The following is a 14,138-nucleotide window of genomic DNA, read 5'->3' as shown; positions in this document are numbered from 1 at the left end:
GAGAAGAAAGTAAAACGCGGCCACTACCTCCAAGAACCCTTCTCCCTGCTCATGAGGATGGAGGCTCTTCAGGGAGGCAGAGGTTCAGCATACAGGGAGTGGCCAGTATTAAAGTATGTGTGTCCCTGTGTCCCCTGATTACTCCTTGGAACGTGTATGCCCATGTGCATGTACTTCAGGGTGGATTTATTCCCAGATCAATCGTGTCCTCAATTCCCCAATTCCTATGGACACTTACTGTGCACGGAAACCTCAAACCAAAGTTCAAGGGAGCCCATTGGATTAAGTGTCTGTCTGTCCCCTACTGGGATTAAATGTCTGTCCCCTAGGAGTCACTGAGATGGTGAAACTGGGCTGCTGGTAAGGGTCAGTGACAATCTGCCACAAGCCTGTTTCCCTTTCTCCAGGTGGGTGCATCGGTCACCTGTCCAGCACGTGCTGGCCCTCTGCCACTCCCATGCCAACATAGTCCTCATGGTCCACACACTGGACTGTGTCCACCAGGATCGTAACACTCATGAGGACCGGGCTCACGTATCTCACTGCCTTTTCTGGAAACTGCTCCCGTCCCTTTAATGAGCAGAGGGTAGTCGCCAAGGACCCAGGCTAAAGGCAGACAACCAGAGCTCAGCTGGAGGCCGGGGCTGAGCCAGGGAAACTGCTCTTGAGCATAACCACCATCAGCCCTGGTATCTCTGTGTCCCCACAGGTCACCAGGAAGCTGGCACTCAGCAGGTGCCCTATGTGCGTGAGCAGAGTTGACTCTACAGGGAGTCACATTCCTTGGGCTGTCCACAGCAACAGAAGATACAGAGAGAAAACCCTCCTGCCTCATCCCCCTCCACATGTCCCCTGTGACCAGCAGGCATATCCTGGGACATAGTCATCCAGAGGGGTGTCACTGTCCCTTCTGACCTGTTCTCTGACCACAGGTGGTTGACTGAAGGCTCCTCCTTTGGAGACCACCCTCCCTGGAGCAAGGCCATTAGCCTGTCTTCTTCTCTGGGTTGTCCTCTCTCCTAGAGGAGGACACACAGAGCCGGTTCCACTGCACAGCTGATCTTCAGGCTGGTGACAGTATCTCAGGAAGTCACAAGCATGTTACACGTCACGGAAAGTCGCACGCAGCCCAAGCATCCAGGTGCCGACACGCCACGCCCACACGACTAGCCTCTGGATCCCCGCATCCTTCCCAGGCCCCGCGTGCTAACATTCCAGTATCCAGTTCAGCACGTTCAAGCACAGTCTCAGGTTACTAGAATAGCTTGGCCCAGGCTCACAGGCTGCACAGTGGCTCCAAGCGTCCCTGGCAGGCACCGGGCTTTTTTAATGCCTAATCTTCTCCGATGAAGAGGGGAGGGCTCTTCTCGGGGGCTCAGGGGACCTGTCACTAGTGAGAAGCTGGAGAAATACCAAATCCTTCAAGGATACAGCAGTTCTCTTTGGAATTGCCAGTTTACCATACAAGGAGATGAAATTCTGCAGTCTCTGGAGTGGAAGAAGCGAACCGAGATGGGAAGGCTCGTCTGGCACCCCAGGGGTGGTAGTCATAGGAAGCATGTGTACGTGCCCTGGTCTCTCCATCCTCTTAAGAGGTGCCACGATTCAACCAATCCCCATGGCCTCTCAAGGGCACCACCTCTAAATACCAGAGTCAGGTGAAGTTTCAAAGGGACTGTGAAAACACCTTGAGTATTCAGAGGACACAAATCATATTTAGACTCCCGCAGCCCATGTTAGCCAGAGGGTCTGTTCCTGCACCCCTGGAGCTGCTGTGAGCTATTCCTGGCCTCTCCTTAACCATAGATTTTAAAAACCAGGTGTGATTCTAACACAATAGGCTTGCCTCTGGTTTCTTTCCAGATGAGAGAGGCCAAGATCACCTCTTTCTCCTTCCAGTGTCCCCAAACAGAGCAGGCCCAGACTCCCGGCCCTGGCTCTTTTAGTGGGGGAAAGTCAAGCACTCCTAGCCCTGGGAAGACACCTGTTGTTGGAGGTACAACCCTCAGCCAGCCAAATAGGGTGTCTTGCTGGCCGTCCATGGGGGCTGGGCCTGAGCCCCCTCTCTCCTAACCATGCCCTAGATACCCTCAGAACCAGTCGGCATCCCTAAGAGCCATTGACCACAGCAGTTCCTTAAACCAAGGGAATTGAAAATAAAGATTTGCTGTCCAGCTGTGAATTTGAGAACTTGGTCCCAGGAAGACCTGCTCATCCAGGGCCCGTGGGGAAGGAGCAGGAGTTGGGGGCAGCTGGGGAACCCCCTTCTTGTCATGTCTGTGGGACAAACGGCCTCTTTCCCTGTCTCTGATCACTCTTCTCTCTGAGAAAGCTCACGGCTTCTCTCTCCGTCCCCTGGTGGATCAGTTCCAGCACTGACTTTGGAGAATAGATCCTGAGCCAGGGGATGTGACTGCCAGGTGAAGGAGCCTGAAGGGAGTGTCCATCAGGGCTGTCCTCCTTGTGGCCATCTTCCTGGCCTCCCTGCCCTCCCCGTGCACTGCCCTCTTCCCCCAGGAAGGCTGCCCGGTGGTGGAGGTGTTCACCACCTCCCTGCTCCCGCCTGACTTACCCAGCCACGCTTCCTCGGCCCCTTCACAGACTGCTGGTGTGCTGTAGTCTAGGGTGCTATATTGTGGGTCCCCAAAACGTGCCACTCATGGTGATTCCAGAACTCTTATTTACACTTCCATAATGTCCAAGTTCTACTCCCAGAGACTCTGACCCAATTGGTATGTGGGGCAGGATCCACTTGGGCTTCCCAGGACAATTCAATAGTGCCACCACAGATGAGAAATATGCCCTGAAGTCCACCCAGATTGTGTAAATGAGTGCTGTGGGAGGCCAACCTTACAGGTGACTGAGTTACACTCCCCAGCTGGGTGCTGAGGCGCTCAGTCACAGAAATGGGTGTGTCTTGCTACAGCCCCATGGGTGAAGCTGTGCTCACCTGTTCCTTTGTAATATAACCCCTTGCCCCATTTAGGATAGAATCTTCCATGGAAGTGCCTTGTGTCCCCTCCTCTTACTGTGCCCTTGGGTGTGGCCTACCCAGGTGTCAGTCAACCTGCTGACAGTGGACATCATGAAGATAGACTCAGCCCCTGAAACCTGATCCCCTTGCCTCATTTGAATAGCTTCTCCTCAATAAAAGGGGTCAGCGTGTGCTCTCGCTCTCTCTTTCTGCGGACCCTTAAGGTCAGAGAAGCCGTCACAGCGACCCCAAAGAAAAAGGTATTTGTGTCTCTTGTGTGGTTATTTCGTGCAGCCCAGTCAGCCCAGTTCAACTGGAGTGACCCCCGAGCCTTTTAGTCGCGAGAACGGAAACCCGGCAGAGTGCCATTCTCAAAAGGACAAAAATCAGGTACTGGCGCACGCCTGTATGTCCAGCAGCTCAGGAGACTCAGGAGGCAGCAGGATCGTGAGTTCAAAGCCAGCCTCAGTAAAAACGAGGCACTAAGCAACTCAGTGAGACCCTGTCTCTAAATAAAATACAAAATAGGGCTGGGGATGTGGAATATGCTGAAATGTTAAGGGGAAATGTTAAGTGGTCGAGGGCCCCTAGTTCAATCCCTGGTACAAAAAAAAAAAAAGGACAAAAACCAGATAGTTTCGGTAAGATGTAAAGAAATACATGGCTAAATAGATCCTTAATTAGCATGGATTACTTCTAGGACACTGGTGGTCCCAGAGTTTCAACTGCTCTGTCAAGATTTTATAAACTTTCTTCTATCACAGACATTGATTTTTCTGAGCGAAAAAGGGGGCAGAGGAAGAGGGTGGGAAAGGGAGCTGGGGGAAGAGAAGAGAGGTCTGATTGCTCTGGCCTGGTCAACAGTCACCAGCTCTCTCCTACCAGCTAAGTACGGGCCTCGTCTTCTGGCTTGAGGCAGATGCTGCCATTCCTCCACAGTGGCTCCTGAAGAGAAAGATCATGCTCCCATAACTCGTCCCCTTCCCAAAGCAAGGGCTCATGGGCTTCTTCTAGGAGAAAGCATAGTTGGGGGAGCTTTTACAGACACTAGGCAGGGAGTCTTTAAAACAGCGATTCCAAGTGGCCTTGGTGATAGACAATGTCTAAAACAGAGTCCTCTCTGGGTTTCACGGGTCATTATCAATTTTCTCTTGATCCCTAATTAGATTAAGCTGTGCTGTTGGGAGCCAGGCGATGTACAGGGTTGAGATGGGATTTAGACAGAAGAGAATAAACAGACACAAACTTAGGCTATTCTGAGTAATTCGAGGGGATGGGAAGAAATGGAAGAGAAATAGAAGAACAAAGGTCAGCACTAACACTGCTCGTGCGGAAATGCTTTCAAAGAAGTGGAACGTGAGCCCCTTTTTGAATCATCCTGTTGGCCTGGCGATGCTCGTGCATGTTGTAAGATAATAGCATCTCATGGGAGCGGAGGGTGGCCTCGGCAGACACCCCACAAACAGCACACACCCTGATGTCACTGAGCACTGCGGAGTTTCTTATCATTCCAGCTTGGATGGTGCACCTCCTGAAATGACCATTTCCCTGCTTTCTTAAGCAGAGTGCATTGGTTACAAATCAGTTCTGCGTGTGAAGTAGAGCCACCTTCGTGATCATTGTACCGTGGTGAAACCGTAAAGATGACATCTCAAAAGGGAGGTGCCAGGCACTTGAGGTTGGCACTGCCGGGTCTGATGGATGAGACAGTTCAACTCTGTTCAAGGGGTGGCTTTAGGGATGGCTGCCCAGAGCAGGGTGGACTTGGCCTCCTGACACTACTGTGCCAAGAAACCATGTCCTGAGAGTAAACTTTCCCCATGTGAGACGGGATAGCCTTTCTTCTAAATAATAATGACCCTTGCTTTGCAGAGATGTGCTTGCAAATTACCTGTGAGCTGGGGGAGGCCGACGCTCTGCATCAGAGTTGACGGATTTGGGCAGAGGAGGGTCTCCATTCACTTCTGGTTGAAGCCTCAGCTCTGGAGTTTTCCAAGCTCCCAAAGGTAGAGCGTGGGCATGGGACCTGAGGAGCTGTTAGGAGGAGGGAGGTTGTGGGGAGAGACAGGGAGATGTCAGGGAGAAGGGGCCTCCGAAGGCCTCACTGGCCCCTCTGCAGTTCAGCCTCTCTGGTAGGGAAGGGCAAAGTAGAGGCAGGAGGGTATTTGTCTCCAGAAATGGAGCTAAGAGTCTATTGCCTTCTCTCCCCTCCTCTACCGCACTTTAAAATTATCTTCAGACATGCTACCCCTGGACACTGGCAGCCATGGGCAGGTGACAATTCAGGCCTGAAAGACTGGGAGACTTGTTCCTGACGTCCCTCAACCTCCTGCCCTGCACATTCTCCGAGGTTGGCTGGAGAGGGCCACCCTGAAGAGTGGACCTGCCCCCACACCACATTAGACTGCACCCCTTCTCACAGCTGGTCTTCTCCTCCTTGTCAAGGTGGCAGCGGTAAATTCTTTTTAATCACTTTTTGATTAAAAAGGGAACCAAGGCATTTACATGGTTGCTTCCACCAAAGATGTGTGTTCTAAACCCAACCATGAAGAGACATCCGACAGATCTAAATTTTAGAAAATGCCTGTCTGTATTTCTCAAAAATGTCAATAAGAGACGTTTTATTAAAATTTGTGCGTGTCAAAAATGTTATGCAAGACAAATCAAGGCTGGGGATGTGTTCCAGATTCAAGGAATCATTGAGATGGGACAGATAAATGCAACTTATGATTCCGGGCTGGATATATGGACTGCAACTGGCTAGAAATGATGACATTTGAATATGGATTTTAGATAAAGATGATGATGTTGCATTGATGTTGAATTTCCTGAATTTGATGGTTGGACTGGAGTTAGGTGAGGGGAACATACTTTTTTCATGGAATATGCTGAAATGTTAGGGGGCAAAGGGTCATTAAATAGGCAACATCCTTGGAAATTGTTCAGAAAAAGTTGCACAAACACACCCAGCACATACTCAGGAGGAACGGCAGAGCAAAGCAAGTGTGAGACGCTAAACAGCCAAGTCAGTGGACTCGGGAGTTCTTTTTACTACGATTGCAACCTTTTCTGTAAGTCTGGATTTTTTAAAAAAGTAAAAAGGAAAGTGACAGAGAAAGACCACGGAAGGAACAATTAAATAGAGAAAAAAAATTCAAATGACATGAAAAATATTCAACATCACTAACCCAAGCAGTGAAAGATGGTGCTTTTAAAACTCTTCCCATTAACCTATTGCAGAAAAGGAGCAGTGACGTGGAACTCTCCTCCCTACTAGTAAGTGGTGTTTCTGAAAAGCAATTTAAGACTGAAACGCTCTTACACTTAGACCTTGTGCTGCAGTTTGGTTTTGGAATGTTTGTTGAAGGCTGGGTCTCCAGCATGATGCTGTTGGGAGATGGTAGACCTTTAAGAGGTGGGGTTTAGTGGGAGGCTTTTAGGTCATTGGGGGTGTGCCCTTGAAAGGGACTGAAGGATCCCCATCTCTTCCTCCCCCACCCTTCCCTGGCTGTGGGGTGAGCAGCTTGTTCTACCATGTACCCCCCCTTCCTGCCTTGATGTGCTTGCCACCCCCACTGAGCTAAAAGCAATGGCTCTGCCTGATCACACACTGGAACCTCCAAAATTGTGAGCCAAAATAATCCTTCTCCTTTAAGTTGATTCTCTCAGTTATTTGTTATTGATGGAAAGCTGACACACATTGTAACAGAATTCTTCAGATTTTACCCTGGAGTAAAACATCAGAGACGGGACAGAGTTTTACATATAAGAATGTTCTCTCCCATGTTGTTTACCATGGAGGAAAACAGCATCAGCTAAATGTCCAAAAACAGGATAATGGTTAAATGGATATACATCTATATGTTAAAATACTGTGTAGTCACTTAGAGTCTTGTTTTGTGGGGGTTTTCTTAGCACAAAAAACTTTATATCAAATTGAAAAATATGAATCAGTCCTCAAGATAACAAAAGAACCAACACTTCAATCAACTGTTAGGAGGATCTATACAGAACAGAATTCAGGGTTAGATGCTCTGAACTGAGCACCTACACAACATTGAGTGGGAACAGCTTCACACTGAGGAGAAGCCCTCTGTGGAGTCTTATTTTTAAAGACATGGTTTTTCCTGGTGCACCCCTCCCACCTCACATTCTTCATAACACCTTCTCTCCTCGTCTCCTCTCCTACTGAAGCGGACCCCAGCATGCTTCCTGCCTCTCCTAGCCACTGCCCACTTTCCGGAGGGGGGTCAGGGACTGCCATGACTTAGCACCCCTGACGGAGCCTTTCATCTAGACTGAGCAGCACCAAGATACTGACTTCCACAACCAGTGGCCCTTGTTCCTGAGTCTCCTGGTGTGAATCCTCTTGACTCTGCCCGTGGAATTCGAGTTTTCCCTTCTCTTATCAGATCGGTCTGAACTTCTCTCTGGGATTTATGTCAGTTCCACTCTCCTGTGGAGGGGTCTTCCCGACGGGCAGCTCTTCGTTGTGTTCTTCAGGCAGTTAACGTCAACCCCACTGCCAGCGCCAGCCCCAATTCTCTAAGCGTTGGCTGGATTAGCTCCTTGGCTCCAGATACCAACGAGGAAATTTTAATTGGACAAACTAAAATTTGGAGGAGAGAGATATAAATCCGGTAAGAACAGTCCACAGCCCTCTCTTGTCATACATTTTAGTTCTACATGTTTTAGACATATTCGTATAACATGTAGTTATATAGTTATTTAGAAGTGTCTTTAGTTTCCAAGTATTTGAAGATTTTCCATATTTCTGTTATTGATTACTGATATAATTCCATGTGGTCAGAGAACATACTCTGTATGATTTCCATCTTTTTAAATTTATTGAGACTTATTTTATGGCTCAGGATACGGTCTATTTTGGTAAATGTTCTAAGTCCTCTAGAAATGAATGTGAATTCTGATGCCCAATAGAGTAGAATGTTATGTAAAATTCAGTCAGGTAAAGTTAGTCAATATTCTGCCCCAAGTCTTCTCTATTCTTACTGAGTTTCTCTATTATTCTATCAATTATCAAGAGGAGGTGCTGAAATTTCCAACTATAATTGTGGATTTGGCATTTCTCTTTTAAGTTTTGTCGGCTTTTGCTTCTCATGCTTTGAAATTTTATTAGCTGCACAACTAGGATTATTATGATTCTTGATGAATTAACCACTTTATCACTATGCAATAGCCCTCTTTATCCCTCATAATAGTCCTTTCTCTGAAATTTGCTTTGTCTGATATTAATATATAAACTCTTCAGTTTTTGAAAATACAGATTTTCCATACTTTTATTTTTAACCTATTTGTGTTTTCCATTTAAAGTGGATTTCTTATAGACAACTTATATTTGGGGCTTACTTTAAAATATAATAATCTAACCTGATAATCCCTGCCTTCTGAATTAGTGTTTTAGACCAGTTACATTTAATGTGATTATTCATGTGATTGGATTTAAGTCTACTGTTTGGCTATTTTTTTTCCATTTGTACCTTCTGATGTTTATTCCTTTCCCCCCACTCTCTTTGCCTCTTTCTGGATTATTTGAACCTTTTTAACAGTTCAGTATCTCCTAGTGGCTCACTAAATATGTCCCTCTTGTTCTTTAGTGGTTGCTCTAGGGCTTATACTACATATCCTTAACTTGTCACACTCTACCTTCAGGCAATATATTATGTAAGTGCATATCCCATCACATAACTATACTTACAACATGACAGGGGGAATTATTTGGCTCTTTTGACACTTGCACTAACAGTGAAAAGAGCATATTAACTTACTGACTGTACTAACTGTCGACCCTCCACTGATGCCATTTTATTATTCTGTGTGACAAAATGGGAAGCACACAAGAGCACTTCCACCACCTCAAACGAAAAGCCCCTGTGGACTGAGCTGCTAGCTGGACTTGACCCTGTCTTCATGAACATCATTTTCACCTGAAAGAACGACTCACGGGCTGTGGCTAATGACACATGGGCATGTGCTCAGTATTTTCTTGAAAATGAACAAAATCAACCTATCGCTTCAGGGAAACAACCAATAGTACTTGTTGCCAATGATAGGATGAGATTTTAGGGGAAAACCCACAAAGGTTTATAAAACTTGTATTCTCTACTATGAGCTTGAAAGCTTCCCAAAACCTCCAGGGTCTCCTGATAAGACTGGTGGGGGTGTCAATCAATTGTATTGTACAATGAAATCTGCCAGCATTTCAAATACCTGTTTAGCCCATGAACAAACATTTTCGAAATGATCAATGTCTGATGCCATAAAAGCACGCTTTGGTTAAAAAAAATCCAAAAAAGTTCAAGATAAACCCATGGGTTTTAATGCAACAGAGTTTTTGTTTTGTTTTGTTTTGTTTTTAAGTTGACTGATGGGGTTTCAGACTGTATACTAAAACTAACCTTTAGAAAAACAACCATTTTGCAAGATTATGGTATGAAAGAAGAATATTCAGTGATAAAAGGGCAACTAAAAACAGTTTTTTGCATTCCAACTATGTGAGACAGTTTTCATATCCATCAACCCCAAACACATACTACAACAGATGGGATGCGGGAACAGTCAGGAGGCTCCAGCTGTCACCAAGAAGCCAGAGATGAAGGATTTGAAAAGTGCCTAACAATGTCACTCTTCTCAGTCAATGTTTTGGAAAATACCTTTTTTTTTTTCACAAAAATATGTTATTTATGTTAACCTGTAATGGATTCATTATTGTCCTTTTAAACTAATTCACATTTAAATTTGAATGTATAGATATTTAAATTTCTTTTAGTTTTGATTTCATGCAGTTACTATCAATGTGTACAACCCAAATAAACAAAAGCTTTTCGGGGTCCTCTGAAGGGTAACAGAATGTTTGAGAAGCGCATGCCTGGAACACAACACCCTGCAAGTAAGAAGTCCAGGTCTTGTGTCCCTCCCTCCCAGACCCCGTTGTTTCTATGGGATAATGTTACCTGCTTACTCAAAAGTCTCGCCACTATTAAAATGATTAATAGAATTGAGTCCCTAAAGTTTCATGTTGCAATTTTTTCATAAGACTTAAGTTTTTCAATGTTTAGTGAAGCAAAATTCTCTTTTCCTTAAAGCTCTAGAACTCCATTGGGGCTTCAATATGGTGACTATTTTTTTAGCTATAAAATAAAATTATGCGGGAAGCAACAATGTATTGGGTTTCTATTGGGTATAAAAAGCCGTTGGGACATGTTCTTTACTGGATTCAAGGAGACAGAAGTCATTCTGGTTGCCCTGGGCTTATTTTCCATGCTGAGCCCAGGAAGCAGTCAGGTTCTGGGAGGCTTTGCTGGGGGACATTCTCAGGAAGTCCTGCATGCCCCTCCGCAGCTGCGCGTTCTCCGCCACCTCCCGCAGGCTCCTGTGGAGCTTTTCCATCTCCCTGTGTTCACTGCTGACGTCTAGGGAAGAGCAGAGGGCACACATGGCGGGTTAGTGCCTCCAGAGAAGAGATCCCCCAAGAATCCCGTCCTTGTCCCAGAATGGCGGATCTGGAAGGGCACTGGGAAATCAGACAGTGCAGTCTCCGGGTATACACAACCCGGATCGAACCGGGTATTCTCCCTCTGAAGGCCTGTGTCAGCGAGAGTCACCCTGAGAGGAATCAAGAGCCTTACCACCAAACAATGCCACCCACCCCTGGGGGACCCAGAGGGTCCTGGCTAAGCCTGTCCAGGGCGCCAAGTGCCAGCTGGAAGGAGACACAATAAGCCCTCCCCTCCCCTGTCTCCAGGCACCCGCTGGGAGGCCTGTTGTGTGAGGCCTGTGCTCTCTCCCCCTCCATTCCGTCTCCTCCGTAGAATCTCACGTCAACTAGCCCAGGCCACGGTGTCCAGACACGAGGTCAAATCTCAGTCTCCGCGAGACTGTTTGGGATGAGATTGACTGCAAGTCTGAGGACCCTGAGTAAAGCAGCCGCCTCTCCCAATGCGTGTGGGCCTTGACCAGTCAGCAGAAGGCCCAAGAGAACAGTCCCCCCGCAGCCCTGCGGGAGGCGCTCCCCAGCAGACCTCCTGGCCTCCACCTCCACCTCCGATCTGCCTGCCTGTTCTCCAGAGATGGCCTCTGGACTCCACTGCAGCTCTCTCCAGTCGTCAGCCTGTCAGCCTCCCTCCCCATCACCGAGCCTCCAGGATTATGTGAGCCAACTCCTTCAAATAAGCCTCTTTCTACACCTACACGCGGCCTGTGGGTTTGGGTTTTCTGGAGGGCACTGACCCACACAGTCCCCTCTGAAGAGGTGCTTCAGGCCGACCTTGGAGTTGGCTCCGGCCGTGCTCCTGAATGCCTTCCTAGTCCGCTCGGTTCTCCACACCCCAGTTAGGTTCTGACCAGGAGGGGAGTCAGAACCCAAGGCGCTCTCTGGGCCTTAACTAGAGGCCTCCCTCCTGCTGGCTGCTCTCTAGTCCTGCTACTCACCTTCAGGCCTACCCCAGGGCCCAGCTCATTGCAGGCTCCCCAGTGTCCAGCCTGAACCACTGCTGTCTTCTGAGCCACCAGAACAGATGAACCTAGACCTGGCACCCCAGTGGGTCCCTGCCCTTGGGCCTTTACCTAGGGGTCCCGTTCCTGGGGAGACCTTTCTTGACCCCCGTCCCCTGCCCTTAGCATTCCTCCATTTCTCCTGCCTGATTCCCCTGCCATGTATTTCACTCGTTAGCTTGCGTATTGCCTGCCTCTGGCCCACTGAGCTAGAGGTCCATTGAAGGTCATGTCAAGGTCACTACTGTGCCCTCAGCACCTTGGTGCGAACTGGCATCACTTGGTGAATGGATGCAGGCTGTCCTGTCTGCAGATCTCCATTCTCACCAGTCAGGCGAGTCCTGAGAGCTGTCTGGGTATCTTCAGAGCCCTGGCGCCTGCACAGTCTCCCTATACTATGCAGGTTTGTTGTGGATGGTGAAGAGAATGGAGCAGAGTCCAACTAGGCAGGCACGATTTACATCAAACTGTCTGCAAGACCGGACAGTTGGAAGACCTTCTGCCAGTAGGAAACACACTTAGGTGACTATGACCTTAAAACAGACCTGGGCAGAAGGTCCTAGGTGGGTCAGTGTGAGAGTGCTGTTCCTCCTTCCCTGGAAGGTAGGTAAGCACAGGTCAGAGGTTTAGAAGCAGCAGTTGTAACTTCTCTGCCTACTTTCACCCCAGTTATTCAGCAATAGTATCAGATCGATGTTTTTTTTTTTCCTAGCAAACAGCTGTGCACATGTCTTAAAATGTAAAAGGCACAAAATCTCCACCATTCCCTGTCTTCCTCACTTCTAAGAGGCCATCAATGTCATCAATTTCTTGTGTATCCCACAGAGATTTTTATGCCTATGCAAACATAATTGTATGTATTTCCTTTGCTTCTTTCACAAATTGTCACAAACCACACACATTTTTTTTTAAATTTCTCTCTTTAAAATACATTTGGAGATCATTTCATGTTGCTGAACACCACATAAAGCTGCTTTATTCTTTATAACAGTTGCATGTTCCTCTACTGGTATTGTATCTAATTTAATTTAACCAGTGTCCTATTAATAGATATTTGAGTTGTTCCAATCTGTGGTATTATAAACAATGGCACCCTGAATAAACTTGTCCATATGCCTTATTGCCCATGCAGGAGGATATTGACAGGATGAATTCCTAGAAGAAGGATTGCTGGACCAAGGCATAGCATTTTTAATTTTTTCTAGAAATATCACAGGTGCTTCTCTCTCCAGCTTACTATGGTCTCCAGTGTACACGCGGTAGCCAGGTGGCACACCTGGGAGGCCAAGGAGGTAGTTGTCCACCATGAGCATGCATGGCTGGCCCTGCTTTCCCCAGGTCCCAGGGGGTTGAAAGGAACCTTTCTCCACTACCACCAGACAATGGGGTTTTTCCTAAGGAGGCATCAACTTAAAAGAAAGGCTTTCCGCAGAGAGCAGGGCGACTTTGTGGATGGGAACTCTCCACTTGCCAGCTGTGAAACCTTGGACACATTGTCTGATCCAAGTCTCTAGTTCTGCATCTGCAAAATGGAGCACTAATGTCTATCCCTGAGGGCTAATGGGAGAATTCCACGGACAGTACCCACGAGTCTTGATCAGGTGAGTGGCAAAGGGTCGGCCGATACCAGCATCATCATCTCCATTCCTTGCTCTGGAGATTTCTTTAAACTCAGGATGGAGCATCCACAGCCAGAGGTTTCACATATTTACCTGCAAGCTCCTTGTAGAGACCATCCCCCTGGGACGACACGAGAGTCAGCATGGTGGCAATGCTGCCCTTCACCTTCTCCGTGATCCCATTCTACAGGACAAGGACATTCAGTCTGTTAGACGGGTGTGCTCCAAGGGAAAGCAAATCCTAGAGAGGGAACCTCACCCATCCTTCACCTGGAGAAGGTCCAGACTGGGGTTGCCAAAGTCAGGCCAAGGGTGAAGGACTTTGGAGGGCCGGGGACGCACGTCCATGGGCTCCCTCCAGTCTCTGCATGTCCCTCCCTGCCTATCAAGAGTCACAGGGAGGGTCCCTCTGGTGCTGAGCAACTGAATGAGGAGCTAATGAGGCAAGAGCAGCCACAGGGATGGGAAGGAGGGAGCACACTGGTCACTACCCCACTGTCCTCTCCTGCATTTATTCACTGATAACTGTGAACTGGGCACCTGCTCTGTGCAGGGGCAGGTCTGATTCTTCTCTTCTACAGCCTGAGAAATGTCATTTCTTGCTACTCTCAATCCTTTTATCAACTAAAAGCATTCTCTTTTGTCTCTTGCCTCCTTTTGGAAAACACCAGAGTCCTTTCTCTAATTTGGCGGATTCCAGGCTTGAGCCTGGATCTCCTGACTCATATTTTTCTTCAATGCCAGGCCAGGAGCTCAGCCTTGAGCTGGTGACATAAGCCCTTCTGGCCTCAGCTTCACTGTCTTTAAGATAAGGGAGACGGAGATCCACAGCTCCTAAAACCAAAGTAGCCTCCTCACTGCAGAGTGAAAACAAGTCAGCAACCACACACCTAACACATCAGAGGCTGCTGGGCACCTTCAGCAGAATGTTACTCCATTCTCCAAGTCATAAGAACATTGGGAAGAGATAATTTTTTTAAAAAGACAATAAATCTTCAAACATAAAATATATGTAAGAGGAAATTCCATCCATT

At 47.5% G+C, this 14,138-nt stretch overlaps 1 protein-coding gene across 6 annotated transcripts in view; it reads right to left on the bottom strand.

Annotated features, from left to right (window-relative positions):
- Positions 1-9,446: 9,446 nt before the first annotated feature.
- The window catches only part of Nuggc (nuclear GTPase, germinal center associated), a 47,709-nt gene continuing 43,017 nt past the window's right edge, over positions 9,447-14,138 (bottom strand). For 5 of the 6 annotated variants that reach the window (XM_078030835.1, XM_078030834.1, XM_078030836.1 and 2 more), the window contains 2 exons: positions 13,198-13,288; positions 9,447-10,404 (listed from right to left, as the gene is read on the bottom strand). In XM_078030835.1, the coding sequence (XP_077886961.1) occupies positions 10,244-10,404; positions 13,198-13,288 (252 nt within the window). In that variant the 3' untranslated portion in view covers positions 9,447-10,243. Of the gene's footprint in view, positions 10,405-13,197; positions 13,289-14,138 lie in introns of those variants that run through there. The other variant, XR_013430182.1, reaches the window with a different exon arrangement.

Source organism: Ictidomys tridecemlineatus, chromosome 14 (assembly GCF_052094955.1).
Source record: "Ictidomys tridecemlineatus isolate mIctTri1 chromosome 14, mIctTri1.hap1, whole genome shotgun sequence".
Taxonomy (NCBI): Eukaryota; Metazoa; Chordata; class Mammalia; order Rodentia; family Sciuridae; genus Ictidomys; species Ictidomys tridecemlineatus.
The sequence above is the reverse complement of the archived record's forward strand: the minus strand, read 5'-3'. Positions and strand labels throughout refer to the sequence as shown.